Source organism: Hemibagrus wyckioides, linkage group LG03 (genome assembly GCF_019097595.1).
Source record: "Hemibagrus wyckioides isolate EC202008001 linkage group LG03, SWU_Hwy_1.0, whole genome shotgun sequence".
NCBI lineage: Eukaryota > Metazoa > Chordata > Actinopteri > Siluriformes > Bagridae > Hemibagrus > Hemibagrus wyckioides.
In genome coordinates this window covers 20,859,366-20,877,446 of record NC_080712.1, presented here as the reverse complement: position 1 = coordinate 20,877,446, position 18,081 = coordinate 20,859,366, and the positions used below count along the sequence as shown (strand labels likewise).

At 39.0% G+C, this 18,081-nt stretch overlaps 1 protein-coding gene across 1 annotated transcript; it reads right to left on the bottom strand.

The window, feature by feature from the left end:
- Nucleotides 1-33: 33 nt before the first annotated feature.
- Nucleotides 34-17,906, bottom strand: pdzd7a (PDZ domain containing 7a). Its single transcript, XM_058385400.1, has 16 exons — nt 17,834-17,906; nt 16,534-17,665; nt 16,277-16,414; nt 15,961-16,135; nt 14,977-15,153; nt 14,711-14,858; nt 12,177-12,237; nt 11,086-11,562; nt 9,750-9,941; nt 8,774-8,949; nt 8,253-8,344; nt 7,954-8,045; nt 7,736-7,807; nt 5,935-6,522; nt 4,748-4,848; nt 34-1,154 (listed from the first exon to the last, which is right to left on the bottom strand). Exons 2-16 carry the CDS (start codon nt 16,715-16,717, stop codon nt 1,005-1,007), a joined length of 2,823 nt encoding a protein of 940 aa, XP_058241383.1. The 5' UTR covers nt 16,718-17,665; nt 17,834-17,906; the 3' UTR covers nt 34-1,004.
- Between the last annotated feature and the right edge of the window lie 175 nt (nt 17,907-18,081).

Here is an 18,081-nt window from a genome sequence, read left to right as displayed (position 1 = left end):
AAAAAGCAATACAAGGTTTTTGATTAAAAATAAGTCACAAGTCAGAGTGGTTTTTACTGCTGTTCTTGTTGCTTTCTATTCCTACATATTTTACTAGTTAGAAATCATTAGAATCGATTTGAAAAATATCCGTAAGTTACACTGCTGAACAAACTTTATGACAAGTGAGTTTTATTTATTTATTTATTTTTTTAGTATGGTATAACACATAGCACTTTTGTAATAAAATCATTTGCTAACAGATCTGCCCTCCTTGAAAGACAGCATAACCTAATCACAATCATTTAGCAATTCAGTTGCTCAAGTGCGCTAGTAATGGACACGTGTAAGGCGCTCTGCAAAGATGTAATGTAATCTCATTCAGAATAGCCTTAGTGTTTTCAGGAGACTAATGCAGGAAGGTCTGTGCATGAGTGTGCAATCGTCACTATGTCTTCTAAGCACTGCCTCAAAGGACCGAAAAAGATTAAGACTGACAGAAGTAAATTAAAATAGTGAATTAAATTCAGTATAAATCTCATCTCATCATAATCTTGTGTTATCTTTGCTGCAGAAATTTTACTCCCTGTTTGTAGTGGTAAAATGTAGCCAACATGCATCTTGTACTAGTAGAATGACTACATTTACATACAAATTCTTCACTGCTGAGGAATGGAAAAGATATGAAATAGATATATTAAATAAACATGTTTAAGCATTGATAATAATGCTATGTCACTGAATCTTCAGTGACTCTCCAGATATAATCACTTTGGTTTATAAGCCCAATGATTATAATAAATCCACAGTAACTCCCTGTGAAAGCCCTCTTTCATACATCACCCTTTGGGCATGTTAGTTCAGCCAACTGATTCGCATTGCACAATGGCAGCTTTGCTTTTCCATGGAGCTTCTCTTGTTATCATAAGATGTGTTCTTTCAGGTTTTCTGTTTTCTGTTCAGAGCCTGTACAGTATGAACTGAGCTCTGGGTGTAAATCTGTCTCTGTAGTACAGCACTTTCCTTTAGTCTTTTAGATTCTTTGGGATTTTGACAACAAACTCCATGGGTTCTTTGGCCTTGTTGCTGAAAGCCTTCCTTATGGCGTCCACTGCATGCTGGTGTGTGACTCCCTGGAGTGATTCTCCATCAATTGACACAAGCTCAAATCCGGCCTACACACAGAGAAGAGAAAAAAAGGTAAGTTTCAAGCATTTACTCAATCACTCGTTCCACCGCTGTTATTATCTTCTGGCATGAGTGCATGTTAGTCCCTGCATATTTCTGTCAGCAATGTGACAGTTTCACATGAATGAAACTGAATGCAGGGGGAATGACAGGAAAGACAAACCCTTAGTAATTTCCCTTGTTGTCTTCCTTCAGTTTCTGTCAGTTGAGCTCAACTAACCCGGTGAATCACCGCTGTCTGTTCTGTGTTTACCTGCATCCACAGTAACCAAAAGAAGAAAAAACACACACGTGGCAAGCTGTGCATTGAGCAGCATGACAAAACCTCACCAGGAGTTTTCTAAGATTACAGACAGAATCATTGTGCTTTAGTGTTTCAAACACACTACCTTTATATACAATACATAAAAGAGGTCTGTTCCACACATTTTTAACCCATAAACCTCCCTGATTCATCTCAATATTTGTTCACCATTATCTGATCTCAATGCCCCATGACATACATTCATGAAACTATGAGACAATCTAATCAGTCTTGCTATCTATGACGCTATGACGCTACCTAAGCTGTCTCTACTTGCCCTACTGATCCTGTACATCATGCAGAGCTATAAATCTCCCACAGGACATGCTGCTTCACACCAGTACTGCAGAGAGATGGATCACCCTGAAGTCAAGGCCATAAGCAGATGTATGCATAGAAAAGGATCATTTAGAGGTGCTTCCTGCTGGAAAAATAAAGTGCAGTAATTAACATCTCTCTCTCTCTCTCTCTCTCTCTCTCTCACACACACACACACACACACACACACACACCAAAACCAAGACCTCTAAAAGCCCTCTTCCTCTGTCACTGCCAGATTCCAGGATACATCTGCTTGGAAATGTCCCTGCACCCTTTGTCTGTGATCAGACATGTTTTCCCTTAACCTTTACATCCACAGACCACAGCAATGAAAACATGAGCAACAAAATGTTTCTTGAATTTAAACCAATTAATCAACCTTCAAAAAATGTAATTAGATTAAGTTTATTTCCTTTACTTTTATTACTGCAACTTTTTCTGTATACTCATTAAAAACCCATTAGCACCTCTGTGTTTGCCTCTTTAATAATTTGTAAATATAATATTTCATTTAAATCCATTCGGCAAACTATCCATTCAATTAAATACTGCATAGTCTGGTTTACCCTCTTCACAGCCATTTACAAGCTACACATTTGTTCATCCCTCAGTTTTATTTACTGAACTGTAGGCCAGCATTTATTTATAGTTTTACATAAGAACCTTATGGTGCATTGCTAACCCTGGAAAAACTGCTAAGCATTACAGAAGCAGAAGGATTCAGCTGACACAGGATATACCCGCTCCTGCTTACAATGTGTGTGAGATTTGTTAGAGAGCATGAACTAAAGAAAGATCTGTACTGTAATTATAATCGTCATATTTTCATTTTCCAAAGCCCTCTCTGGTAGAAAGATGTTACTGCAATCTACTTGTGGAAGAATGTTTCGTAATATGTGTTTTTCCAAACGTTTTCCTAATGGTTCAAAAATAGCAATATTACATTCAGTGATGATTTCATGCTGCTTCCCAAAGCACATACTGTAACTAAATAGTTTCTCTAAATAGTAACATCACCCAGGGCTGTTTTCTGAACTTTTCAGGGCCCATTAATTAATGAAGTCTTATAAGGGAAAAAAAAAGAATAGAGAAAAAGCTTGAGAGAGAGCTAAGAGAGAAAGAATGCACCTCTGTTACAGATCAACAGCTTCTAGCAATATCTTATTCTGGGTCCATTTGAAAACACACACATTTAGTTTGCACTGTTTATCCAGTTTGCACAGTCTGACGTGACACACACCAACAAAGCTAGATGAAAAAAAATCCTCTTTATACAGTCAGCCTTTATACATGAGATCACATACAATAATCATCAGCATATTTAAACATTTATTAGATATATTATATAAAAATTTATCTTTTCCAGTGGTCAAATATGCAATTGCAGTTGCTTTTAGATGTATCTTTATTCGTGTGGACATGGCCTAAGTGCTCACAGCAGGTCTCTCTCAGACGTCTGCATTCTTAACTGATGTGATAAGTTTTGGCTTGTACACCCTAAAGGTGTGGCAGAGGCCAGCTGAGTGTGGCCTGAGTGCTTGATGCATTGAAAACACAGTTATCTGCTGAACGAAAGGATCAGGATGTGTGTTAACATTACCAACCTGCACTTCCTCTGCACTGAAAGAGGAGAAGATTTGCAGAGTGCACACAAGATAGCAGTTCTGGAGGTGCATACTGGCCTCAAAGTGTGAAAATAAGTGATATGATGTGCTAAAACACACACTCATAGACAGATTATTTTAATCCTTTCCTCTAGGCCTTATCATATGCACGAGGTGAAAGGAGTTTATGGGAATTGAAGGACTAAAAATGTGACACTGGATCTCTAGAGTGACTGCAACATGAGTCGCTCACAGCAGAGCGAGGAAGTGCTGACACCTGATAGGCTGCCATCAAGGCAGAGGCCCCCCTAGCACACACATATATACACACACACTAGGGATTTCCAAAGGTTTGACCTAGCATTGAAGGTTGCTGTGATGGAGTTTCCAGTGACAGGTATCTTCCCGTAACCTCTAGTGACCCTAAACCCTGACCTTTGTAATATGCGGCTCGCTCTGTATGCTGACACATAGCTACTTCAGGCTAGAGAGACCGTTGAGAGGAGTTTTGTATTCTTACATGTCTGTCATGAGAAATGAATTACCAAAAATATTTTATTTAAAGACGTTCTTCTAATATACTGTAAAGCTACTGACCTATCAGGAAAAACTTGCTCAATGTTATTCAAGTGTGTAAGAGAGGCGGTCAAGTATGTGCTTTTAGAGATAGCTTGAATGCTAGAGGATCTGTCGAAGTTACTACTTTCATTAGCCTGGTTAATGTAAGCCTAGACATCACACTGGGCACTCCAGATTTATTGGCACACTTTATGAAACTAAGCAAAAAATAATTTGTAAAAAATTAAGTCAGACATACTGGGAATAACAACACTTCCTGTAATCTTAAATAAGGTCAACTCCTTCATTTCTATTTGAACCACTTTTACAATATTAGATTTGTGCATGGGTCAGTGTTCTCATGTGAAACCTTTTTTTTTATTGCCAAAATTGTGTTGGCTTCCTACATTTTTTAAATACCCGTGGCAATAAGACCATCTATCACTATGTTCAGTTCATATCTGAGTCAGTGACACTCACAGGCACAACCGACTATGATTAATTTTAATTTAATTTAACTTAATTTATTTAAAAAATCACTTAATTTAATTTAATCCACAATATGGAATAGCTACTGCAATTCTACATATTAATTTATAAATAATATTAATAGGGTTTTTTTCAAGTGAAAGTCAGCAAAAGCATGGAAAACTGATACAGTCATGAAGCAGGCACCATATAGTGTAATGGGACACAGTGTAATAGTGTCATTAGTAGCTGTGGTTCATGTTGTATCTGCTATACGCTTCACAAGTAACTGAGAAGTGTGCAGTAAATCAAGAGGGCACTGTACCTTCAACACGTCACTAGTGGACGCTGCTCCTCCTGGGAATATCTTCTCAATCTTCACCACTGGCTGAACCTTGGACTCAATGCCCCCTGAGATACTTATACCTGTCAGATGAGAGAAATCACTATATGATATACAACATAATCTTCAAACTGAATTACATTTACTGTTACTGCTAAATTACTGTTGTTCGGAGCTTCCTGTGTAGATCCATCATCTCTGTATTTCAAACTATTTGCTTTAATTTCCATTTATTAAGTAAATAACACTGTGATCATGGGAGAAAAATATTTGAGTAATTCTACATTGTTACTGTATCTAGGGTATTTATACATTGCTTGTGTGTTACTACAATTGTATTCTTGGATTCTACTTAATTGCATTTCCAAGTAAAAATCTCTTCTTCTCTCATCCATCCAATGACAGTACATTGACCGTAAACATGCACTGATTATTAATATTATTTATGAAATTCCACAACATAGAAAAAGAAATCTACATGGAATGATGTCAAACTGTCATCTACATTGTGATCTTCTTAATTCGATGTTTGACTTTTAAATACTTGAGTAGTTTTTTCATTTTACTTGAGTACATTTTTGGCTGGATACTTCCACTTGTAATTAAGATTTGGAATATTTATCTAGACTTATCTATCCGTACATTTTTCACTCCACAACAGCATGGCTGAACAACATAGAGCTGCCTACTGCTGTCAGTGTTGAGCACTGTACCATGTTTGTGTGCCAGCCTGCATTTCTGTATTAGAACAGACGATCTTTCACTAAAGAATTATATCATAATTGATCTGCCCATTGGCTCTCACTGACGCTTTGCTGACAGAAAATGGCAACATTAAATAAATCTGGCAAACTAACAACTCAAACTTCAACTTTAATGTATGTATTTTTTCTGACATCATTTTCGTGCTCTTGGAATTGCTTTGTCAGTGAATTCACAAGGCTAATCACTGACCTCTACAGGTAATGTGGTGCAGATACTTTTTTCCATAACTAAATGATTAATTTGGCTTGTTGTGGAGTAATAAGCTGTCTTCCACATATCAGTTAACTTCTTTCTGATAATACATTTCCACCCAGTGTTTAGTGTGTTCTGGTTTTAATTCTCCTAAGAATGTTGTAATTCACTAAAACATGATGAGCACACTCAGACTGCCTGTGCACACTCACCCAGAGACTGTTTGCACTTAGAGATGAAGACGGTGGTCAGCTCATACTCCTGCCCTGGCAGGCTGATTTGGAGGTTCTCTGTGGAACCAGTGTGTCCATTTGCCTGCTCTCTTTCCATAGGATTGCGCGGCACGTCTGGCCCAAACACCTGCGTTAGTGGTGTTCTGCTCCTCCTGTGTGCACTCATTACTGTGTACTTAACTTCTCTTCCATTGCCAGATCTGGCCCTTGTAGCTTTGTCATGGCCGTTCCTGTATGGTGATCTTCCACGTTCTGGAGTGCTATTACCATGGCTTGCCATGTGGGGCAAATCACGTTCTTGTCGTTTAGGAGAACGTCCACGCCTCTCTGTGCTGTGAGGGGACTCGTCCAGCAGCTGGTCAGGGCGAGGTGGGCTTAAGGATCGCTGCCTAATGGAGCCAGAAATGTAGCTGTCCACAGGTATGTCCAACAGAGGTGTGAAGGCACGAGGAGCAGGGAGCTTGCCAGTTGGGAGGCCGGTCAGCCTGAGCCGCTCTAGCTCCTGCATCAGCTGTCGATCTCGCTCCAAATCCTGCACAGCCTGCAGCTGGAAGCCTCCCCTGTAGTCTGAGGAAAGAAACGTAGAACCAGACATCAGGACTTCAGTAACTGGTATGATACAAATATACTAGCACACAAAAGGACACACAGAACCACATTCAAAATATAAAATCCTGGTTCTTTTTTGAGTCTTGAGTCTCAGCAGCCACCAGATAATACAAATGCAAGACTAAATGCATCCAAATGCATCACTTCAGTCAAATCACTTTGATAGATCTCAGACAAGTTATATGTTTTAAACAGTCCATATTAAACATCCAAAACTCTTCCCAAATCATTATGTCACAACCACATGCTCCATGACTGCTGATGTTGAGGCTTAAGGAGAATAAAATCATTCAAAGGTATTCTTTTTGATGCAACATCCTCTTTTTACAACAGCTAGAGATAAAGGTTAATTAGCCAGTGATATGAGCAACCAACCTAGAATTGTATATGTATGCAGTTAAATTAAGATAATCCAGATACAATATACATGAAGTGACTGGATGTAAGCATACACCCACACACAGTGCTACATTTCATTCATGCTTATTTACGAGACATTATGATAAATACAAACATGGATGTCATCCAAAAACCTTATCAGCATCTGATGTAATTGCTCTGTCCCTCATTTTGTAAATTTGAAAAATGAGATTAGCATTCGTGTAGAGAGGCTGACGTGTAATGAACACATAGATATGCACACATAGTGACCACCTCACTCAGAGTTCATGGACCACTGCTAGAGTTTGAATTACTCGACTGTGGCTTGGTACAATGGGATTAAAAGACCAGCAATAAGCTCCAGACTTGTGTGGGCAGTTTTCTAAAGGTTAAACAATGCAAGGCGCCTTACTTGTATTTCACAACTGATTCCCATTCAAGATTAAAAGGACTGGAGCACAGGCATTGACTGACCGCCACCTTGCACAATGTCAGCGGTTCCTCACCTTGCTCAGCTCAGCGAACCAGGGGTCAGGAGCAGCACACAAGATAGCTGAGTCCAGACTCCAGATAAACGTCCTTTGAATGTTTTTTTATGAATGGCATATTTATACAACAGCATTGTGTCCACAGACCTCATATTGCCTGGGTATGGGGCATAAGAGGTTTTAGATAAGTGTGTGTGTGTGTGTGTGTGTGTGTGTGGAGAGATTAATTTAAGGAGAAGGAGATGTTCTTGGCTTTTATAGTCATGGATAAAGAGCTCCTGATAGCATCCAGAAAGCATTACCTGGGATGGGTGTTATTAGATGCCTGCGTGGAGTTCCATTATGCCGAGGAGAGCGCAGGACCGGAGAGCGTACTGATTACACAAAACACATATATGTTTTAAACACACACATATTTTATATCTTTAAAGCTTCAATTTACTTTACATGGTAAATTTAAATGGCACACTATTTTAGACCAAATGTCATTTTGTGAATGTTAAATATTCTACTGTCTTACCAGAGCGGCTCTTTAAAATGTCATAGGCCTCCAGTTCAAACGGCATTACCATACTGTCAAACCGACCCAAGTCTGTTGGGGGGATGATCATTCTAGATATATGAAATTTTAAAATATGAATAAACTCACTGTGCTTTTTAAAATGCCATGTCAGCTTGATAACATGAAAGTTTCATATGCTGTGTCTCAGAAATTGGATGTAGACTAAAACTGACTAAAATCAGACAGTAGACTAAAATTTCTAAATTTGGTAAGCAATATTGGTAAGCAATGTACAATTGGTATTGTTCTATCCTGACCTGATCTCCCTCAGCAGCAGCAACTTTTCAGGTCTGTCAAGGATAGCCAGCAGGGGGCGTACCAAGTCTTCCACCACTCTTTCTGCCAAAAACTACAGTAAACAGAGTAAGACAAGGCCTATTTAAGTTATTCAGCAGCATAACTCAAGTGATCTAAGCACTACATTATACATGCTGTCCTGCTCTGAGAGATCTCGAGATATGTCTGTGCTTGATATGTTCTAAATGTTCATGTTTAAGATGAGTTTGAAGTGTTGAAGTGCTGGACAAGAGAGTTGTAAAGGTCTGAAAATGGTGATCTCTTCATGGCATGCCATGTGTGCTGTTTATGACATACATCATGAAAACATTCTGTCGTAATCATAGCCAGTCTGTCTTACTGTAAGTCCAGTAACTAGACACATCAATCTCTAATACAGAGTGAACAAGACATAAAAACTTTGTATCATGTGCATCCCACACTCTTACACTTATTGTTTAGCAGACATACTAGAAGCTTGAATATATAATCTCATGCTCACCCTATTGCAGTGTCTCATTACTGCAGCCACCTCATCCTCACTCAGCAGTTTGCACGCCATGCCCTCCACCATGGCCATGGTCTCAGGACTGGGCATGGCTTCAGGCTCCCACACGCCAGCACGTGTCTCCCGCGGAGAACTCAGGAGATTAATGATGGACCGGCTGCGCTCTTTACCTTTATGTTAATCACAGCAAAGCAGCAATGAAAATTCACAGTGTCTTCGATAGCACTAATGAGAATTGACTGAGCGGGTTTAAATTAACATCTAAATCAAATTAACATCTTAGTTAATGGATACATTTCTGTATAATTAGATGCTCATTGTAGTTGGCAAAGTCGATAAAGAAGCCAAAGTAATAATGATACGATAAGGTAATACTAACGCTATATCAATCTTCCAGTTTTTTGTTCAGTTATTCATTTTAAAGCATAGAGTTAATTAAGTACTATGACAGCAGTAAGAGGAGACTTTAGAATGTACAGTATGTCTGGACTCGCAGATCTGTCCTGGAAATTCAAGGCGTTAATACTCAAATACTGATACCAAGCTATAAATCTTGACATCAACTCACAACCACCAAATGCTCCCTAAATATATCACATATACCCCTTTATTCCTTATTCTGCTCATACATCCAAACTTCTGAATTTGCTGTACAAACCTAAAGAAGCTGAGCAATGTTATGGGCTGGTTTTGTTGCATTTTGTCTGGTCATGATAATGAGGGCACACATGTATCATCATTAGTTATGCTGAGCTACAGTAGACTAAAGGCCACTCCATGAGAATTACTGCATAATTAACAGCAATGCAGGTCTCTCTCTAAGCGTACGCTTTCATTATGCTGCCTACTGGCCTTTCAAGTGCAAATGTGTGTGTGTGTGTTTTCTGTGTGAATGATATGAGTAATTCCTATTCCTTCTTTGTCTGTGTACATTAGACTGCACATTAGATCTTTCTAGAGGAACTGGTACCTGCTGGTGATTTGGAACGTGCTCGATGCCGCTCTCCTGTCCCCTTTTCCTTCCTGTCTCTAGAGGCTGACCTGTCTCTCTTTCGACCACTTTTAAACAGCAGACTGACAAAAGTTTTGGAGCGCTGCAGGGTGCTTCCAGAGGCCTCAGCCTTCACTGCCTGCTGCTGTTTTTTCTTCTTCTGCTTGTCCTCTGTTCAATATCAAAACACATACAAATGCACAGACAAACAGAAACACAAAAATGTCTCAATTCTCACAAATAAGGCTAATTATCTTCAACTGGAACAGTCAATAAGTTTTCGAACATAATTCATAGAGAGTATTAAAGATATCAAACATTTTATTTAAACAATAGGCTATTATAGGGCAGCATGTTAAAAGGTACTGATAAAATAATTTATCATAGCAGCATGAAGCCGTGGCAAGTCTAAGCAAATCGAATGAGCTGATATGAACATTGTTCAGTCTGTAATGAGAATTTACTTCTCATAATGTCAGATTCACAAACCTCCATGTTAATCTTTCACAGGGATCTCCCAATGGCATTACGTAAAGCAAACTCTAATTTGCATAAACAGTATTAGCATATGCACAAGAGGGTTTGTAAAATGAGAATAGTGTATTATTTAAATAAACTAAAACTGAAAAATTATTTTCTTAGAATGTTCTTTAAGGTCTTTTTGCTCTCTGGAGAACAATACATATAATCGTTTATAGTTGAGATGCAGCTGAGTTCTGTGAGGTAAGGATTTCCATAAATTCATCAGGCACTAGAGTAATAAAATAAAATGTCAAAAATATTCTGGTCTTAATCATTCTGTCTTTCATTCAGTCAAAACTGGAAGGTATACGGTGTATTTGTGATTATATTTTACTCCCACAGTTGCATTCAGGTTCATAATGTCAAAATGTCAATTATTATAAATGGTTTCGAGACCCTGCAGGAAACCTGAAAATAGTACAAATGAAAGATTCTGGGTGAAAGCCCAACCTGTCATGTTACAAATGTAAAACACACATACACACACACACAATGTAGAAAGCTTTAACCTCTAGCTGTCATTGGCTTATGTCTACCACTTAGCAAAACTTTTAAAATCATTGCTCACTCAAGAAAGAGGTGTTAAGGAACTTAACACTTCTTACATAGCTGATATATGATTGGTCTATGCCCCACCTGCCCTTATAGGTAAGCTGCCACTGACAGTAAAGGTGATTATACTGAACAGACCCTTAACAGCTACATGATATAGATCATGTGAAGGTGTATGAAAAGATAGCTATAGTGCTCAGGCAAAAACAAGAAGGCACCCAGCACACAGGTCTTTGTGTACCTGAGACAGTGATATGACTCTGGGATCGGCGTATGGGTTTGCGAGGTTTGCTGAGAGCCATTAGCACTGCAGTTTTTGGAGAGTCCAGAAGCTCCTTGTCTCCTGCAGAAAATGTCCTTTTTTGTGCTTCACGACGCTTATCAAAACTGCCACTCCTGATCACTGTGTCCTTCAAAAGAACGGTCTCACCAACCATCCGGCTGGTGTCCATGGAGATGACCCTAGTGGGCTGGGTTGATGTGTCAGAATCCAGGGGGTCGGTCTGGATGGCTGTCTCAGTGCGATCAGAGCTGGGCCTGCGCGATGAGCCATCCTCAGTAGAGATGCACACATCCACCATCTCTGAGCCGAATGGAGGGGGGAACATGACCTGAGAGAGGCCGCTGAGGGAGCTGACTGGTGTCCCAGAAGACAGAGAGGAGGTGGATGAATAGGAGTCTGAACCCTGAGAGGAGGTTGGCTGGCCCCCATTAGCCACTGGAATAGAGAGACAAACTTATTCAAGTTCTGTATATAGAAAAATCACCACAATCCAAGAGTCCATATTTTAAAATATTCATAAATGCATTAAATTGTATTTTTCAGAACCTTATAATTGACCTGACTGTTAGTACGATTACTTATAGTTATAGGCTACATTTGCTGTTTATTTCATTTTAACACAAATGAAAATGAAATAAACGCTGTAGATATTGGCACAATTTGTGCAAAAAATAAATGAAAATAAAGTGCTGGCATTTTATAACTTAATGATATCTATGCATAGTCATTAAAAAACAATATGCAGAATATTCAACTGTTATAAATAATGTTAAGGCCTTTTTTTAAATATTATTTAAATAAATGATTATATAACCAAGTTTACCGCTGCCCTAGGTATAAAATATAAGCACATACTTAATGAGCTGAAGAGACTAATCCTACACTAATTCAGATGTAATAAATAGAAACTATGAATTCTAAGAAAGACCAGAGGAGCAATGACATCTTTTTTTAATCTCAGTCTGGTCTGCTCTCATTTATTAACAGATATTTGTGCATAAAGTATTTGCATGTATATGTAAGTAGAATATGTAAAAGAGTTTACATACATTTATTGAGCCAGCTATACTCTGCTACCATCTCCTTATATGCAGGGTACCTCCCAGCTTCCTTTAAAAGTAAACAAAGAGCATAAACAGGATGATATTAGAAAAACGGTTCATAAAGTTTTAGTGGTTTGAGATGTCAAGAAGGAAGAGTGAATGATTCACCATTAGTAAAAAGCCCAGTTTCCATAATAGTTTCCAAGCATTGATAGAATATCAAGTCACAGTGAATTGTTCATGCATTTCTACCTGATCACACTATTATTCATTTTAATGTAACTGTATCTGTATAGCACTTTTAACAACAGACATTGTCACAAATGTACACTATAATGACACTATGACTGCTTACAGTCACTTCACAGGCTTTCTCTTTAATACTCTACCAATCATAGGGCCATGACTCTGTCATAAGTCTAGACAGCAGTCCTCACCACACACTTCCCTTGTAAAAAAAAACAAAAAAAAAACAGGAGCTCTCACAGTGTGCTATGCAATTGCTTGGCAATATCTACATGGATCTATGTGACTTCATCAACATTGGATGTGTTTATATTCTTTTGATAGCCTTACAGCTCATGGTTCCCTTCTCTTCTCATCTCCTCTTGCTCATGTGGAAGCAATGTGAGGGTCACATTTACTAGGGCAAAAAGAAGCATGGTAGCAGGAAAGAAATTACCCGTATGGTCAAAGATCAGCAAAGAAAAGCACTATGAGATACTGAGTGTGACATCTGGCAGGATGAAATAAAAAATAGTCCAAGCTGAATTCTCTGCAAATAGACAATCCTAATGCCAGAAGAAATTTTATTCTTTAAAGTTTTGGAAAGAACTTTCCAGGTTGGTATTAAACTTCAGCATAGAAGATGCCCATGAATTAACATGTAGTGTAATTTTACCTTAACCTTAAATTAAGTAAAGTGACTTTACTTAGCCTAACTGAAGATTTTATATAAGATTACCTGATAATTGGTGTAACAGTGATATTAGGGTTGCTTGAAGTAAATGAGGTTAACTCTATCATCAGTAAAAACAGAAAAGCAGTTGATTTTATAAGTTGTTATTCTATGTAAACATTAACCTGGACCTTTTTTTCTGGGCAGGGTGCTGCTTTTTTCACTGACCAGCTGCTTGGATTAAGAAAGTGTCACCAGGAATGTGCTTGCATCAACAGAAGCAATAGCCAGGAATAGCAAACTTAGCATGCGTACACTGTCAGCTTGATTTATCAACCTGCCACAAATTGAGCTAGGTTAAGGAAAGGCCATAAAAAAAGACATTTTCTGCTGATTATAATCTGATCCCTGTGGCCTGGTGAATAATGCACATACCCTGGCACTTTTTCACAGGCGGAACCCGAGACTCTCTTGAGTAAAGTGAGCAAGCAGAAATGTGACGACTAAATGCCAGCTGTCTCCTTTACTATTCAGTCTCATTGATGGGCTCAATAAGAAACTGTGTTTAACTCATACTACAAAAGTTTATGTGTGTCAGCATGAAATCCTTAGCTATGAGTCTATGCCAGTAGAAATTACCCACAGGCATACAAGCAATGCTCTCGGAATTTTTGGCAAATTAATAATCACATATGATAATTCACATTTTCCACTCAGGCAAGTGCAAGTAAAACTATTTAGAGTGACAGAATTATAGTGTAGAACTGCTTTATTCATCTTCAGTAACTGTGGCCAGGAACCTGTCCTGGAAATGCGACACATGAGATGATATCAACATTCATAAGGCAAGTGCATAAGAGCAGCTTTAGTATGTATAATTCACCAAGCAGGATGTATTTGGAAGGTGCGAGGAAACCAAAGAACCTTGAGGAAAGACAAATGGACATGAGGAGAATATGGCTAAATAATTGTGTTCTCTTTCAACTATATTTATGACTGCGCAGATGCAAAGTAAAATGCAAAAAGCATAACAAAGTTTCACCTGTCTAAAAAACGTCTGGTCTGAAACATGAGATTTGTCCTACACGGAGGAATGAATCTGGACTCCTCTACAAATCTCTTTAGACATTACAGGAAGTGACTCTGCGCTATTCTTTCCAGGGCAGAGTTCACAAATTATTATTAGTAAGAGTGCCAATAATTTTCAAATTTGAAAAATCTATGTTCGAAATATTACTTCTATTTAAGTATTATCCAACTGGGGTTAATGTTCCAAAACACAAAAATTGTGTTGTTCAACATTTTGATGAGAAACTATGTAGAGACTTAGCTGCCATTCAGTACATGTAGAGCTCTGACTTCTCCCTATTAATCATTTAGCCTTTTTATCATTAGTAATCTGTCTCTGTCATCTGTTTGAATGCATGAGAGAGTTTCCAACAGAGAAGTGATTTTAAACACAATATTCTTTGAAGCATTCCATAAATAATGTCAGTATCCAGTGAGTGTAAAATATTCATAAAGCACATAATGTATTGCTCCTGTCCTTCATTCAATTCAATCCAGACAAAGCCAGTGTAGGCTAAGGGTGACAAAGTCGAATCAATTAATAATTCTGCAAATTAATAATAATACCTCTTACCTTAATGGTGAGCATGACATGGGTGTGGCTCTTCAGGACTTCCACTGCATTGCTGTGTGTAATATCTTCAAAACTAACTCCATTTGCTGCCAGAATCTGGTCTCCCATTTTAATACCATGTTGCTCTGCCAAGCCACCAGGGTCCAACCTCATCAACAAAACAAACAAGTTAACAACTAAGTCTTTGCAGTCTGAAACAGGGACTTCAAAGCAAGAAATCCTATTAAATATAAACCACAGAGATGCAGCTCCTTCTTTGTCCATACTTTGAGACATAGATGCCCAGGCCAAACTCTTTGCCACCACGGATATTAAAGCCCAGGCAGTAATCATCTGAGGTGGTGTAGAGGTGCACAATCCGGCGCAAAGCTCCATCTGAGCTGACCTCAGAGGGGGTGCGACCACTCTCTTCCACCACCATCCTCCGGTGGATTAGATCAACCCTACACACAATTACATATTTACAAATCACAAATCTGTAAACATAATTAGCACAACACAACAAAACTCTGTTTTTAGTTAACATAGGCCTGCACACAATCTCACATCAACATATAAAAACTATAAAGATACTTATTAACATGTACAGAACCATTCAACCATAAACATGGACATGTGCTAGTGTAATGGTAATACTACTTAATGAAATAACAGCACAGCCTGTACCCATTGTATGGTGAAAGAGTAGCTGGAAGGAAAGATAATGAGCAAAGGCCAAGAGTCAGTGGGTTTCCACACTGCTGGGCATGAACCACAGAGGATGGTGACAAAGCCAGAACAGCTTTCATTCTCCTCTTTTATGTGATTAATTTTGTTGCCTTAGCTTTAAGTCAGAATTTACAGGAATATCCCGACAGACTGTAATTATCCTTTTTATATGGGTCCACTGAGACACATGCTTTCTGACACAGACTTTACTCATTGTAATAGCATTACAGTATGTGCTGGGCCAAACTTAAGCAAGCCAAATGTTGAGACTGGCCATCAGCAATGTTGAATATCACCAAGAGGTTTTTTAAAAGGTCTTGAATTGTGAAATATCTTGAAATAATTATGAACTGTGTTATGTCTGATTATATCAAAATATTAAAATAAGCATAGAGAAAATGACCTAAAGCAGTTTGATTTGTAATAATAAATGAAACCCTGAATTAATACATCTTACATAATGACCATAATTTGAACAAAACTGTGGCAGAATTGCCCATATGATTGTATATTTGAATGTAAGTTGAAAATTCTTCCTTTACCATGTGGTCTTCTCTTTGGAGTAGCGGATTCCAGGCACCTTCCCTACACGCCTAACTACCATGCGCAGACGATTGCTCCCTGTTAAAACCTTCACAGCACTGCTCATGGTAATGCTTTCCAGGCTGATACCATTCACCTCCACCAGTTTGTCCCCAACAGACAACCCTGCAAATTCTGTGGTGGACATACAAAATATGTAAATGAAATGTGTAGAAGCAGTGCATCGCTCTAAAGTCAGACCATAATGACATGAGCAAGAGTTGTTTAGATCAGATAATAATTTCTAATACAATGCATGTATGTATGTATGTATACCTGCAGAGCTATTGTCCTCCACTTTGCTAACAAAGATGCCAAGGCCATGCTCTGAACCACCACGCACACTGAAGCCCAGCCTACCATCCTCACTCTTGTCGACTGTAATTGTGTGGATGTCTTCACTATCATCCCCACCTGCAACCAGACAGCACCACACACAACATGTAAAAACTCATATGTAAATATGACTTTCACGTCACATAGAAGAGGTTATTTTTAATTCAACTGAACTGTTGACTAAACATGTAGCTCACCATCTACAGGTGCATTGATGAGGATGACTCTACCCATCGGAGAGGAAGATCTCATTCCCTTCTGCCGCTGTTGCTTCTTGTGCAAGTACCGTGGCAAAGTGGAGGTTCCCGGGCCTGCTGGATGGGTGTTAGGATAGGTCCCGTTCGTCATCTCTCTGCGGGAGTCAGCAGACGAATAAGCCATGTTGAGATCGGGACCCCTCCTCGAACCCTCATTCAGGGATTGGGGTTCAACAAGGGAAGGAAAGAGGACTGGAGGACTAGTATATCAGTGCCAGGCACAGGAAGGAGATTGCACAAGATGGACTGTGCTAATGGAAACTCTGTTGCAATGGCACAAGAGAACAAGACCGTAATGGGTCCTGCACTGTTTGCCAAGAGTGTTCTTCTGCACAGTTCCTGCATATGTCCAAGGAGCAAAGCAGTAAAAAAATGAATCCAAGTAGACTTCCTGGAAAATGTAAAAAACATATGTCCTTGAATAGATGTTTTGAAGCTGTTAGGATACTCTCTGTAAGCGCTCCACCTGGTCTTTTTGTCCAGAGTAAGAGCTTCCAATGGTTGAACAAGGGCTGGAGTAACCCTTCATAGTTCATATGCATGACAATAGTCTCTTATCCACTTCTTCCTGACCTTCACCGACTTATAAACAAAGATGACGAAGGATGGTGATCTGCGAGGAGCAGCTTGCAATGCTGATGATTTCCCAAGGGACGTAAGGTGATACGAGTAGGTAATACACTCCAGAAAGGGAATGGTTACACTGCCTACACTCTCCCCACTTTAAGTAAGATGTTTCTTAAACAAAGTCATAACTGCTCAGAACTGGGACTTGTTGCAATATTTCCTTTAAAGGACAGTCGTACAGTACTGTGAAGAGCTCTGAGCAGGCTAAGCAGCATCCATCCTGCGAGGTGTTTGTATCCAGCACCGCGGACAGCGCTCGCACAACAAGTGGCCGAAAAGCAGTAAAATATCTGACGCCATTTTAAAAACAATGCAATTAGGACACTTCCACTGGACCAAAAAAGTGCTTACATACAGCTTAGCCTTGCCGTGTGCCGCTGAGCTGGCCTGGCTGAAATTGTGTTTGATGTTTAGCTTAGTTCAAAGTGAGTATCAAGTGCAGCTTCTGTAATCCAAAGAAAAGAAGTAACGTCAGTGGAACAAGCACATGGTTATATGGATATGACTTTTATATTTACAACTATTCTATATGTCACCGGTCATATAAAAAAAGAACAAATGTAAATATATAAACTATATAAAAACACAAGCAAATGTGCGCAGTTAGTATTACCTGTCTCCATGCTGCAAAGAGTGAGCTCACCTGAGGCGGAGAGAGGTTAGTGGTGATCCAGCCCGCCTCTCAGCCAGGCTGATTGGATTACCGGAACCAGCTTAAAGTCGCCACTGTAAACTCATTTGATCTAGAAAATGACAATCGTTTCTCATGGTATTAGAGCATTACAGAATACATAATGTTTAAGAAATTTAAGTATACCTTGTATTGCCTACGTATTGTGTATACCTACGTATTGTGTACAG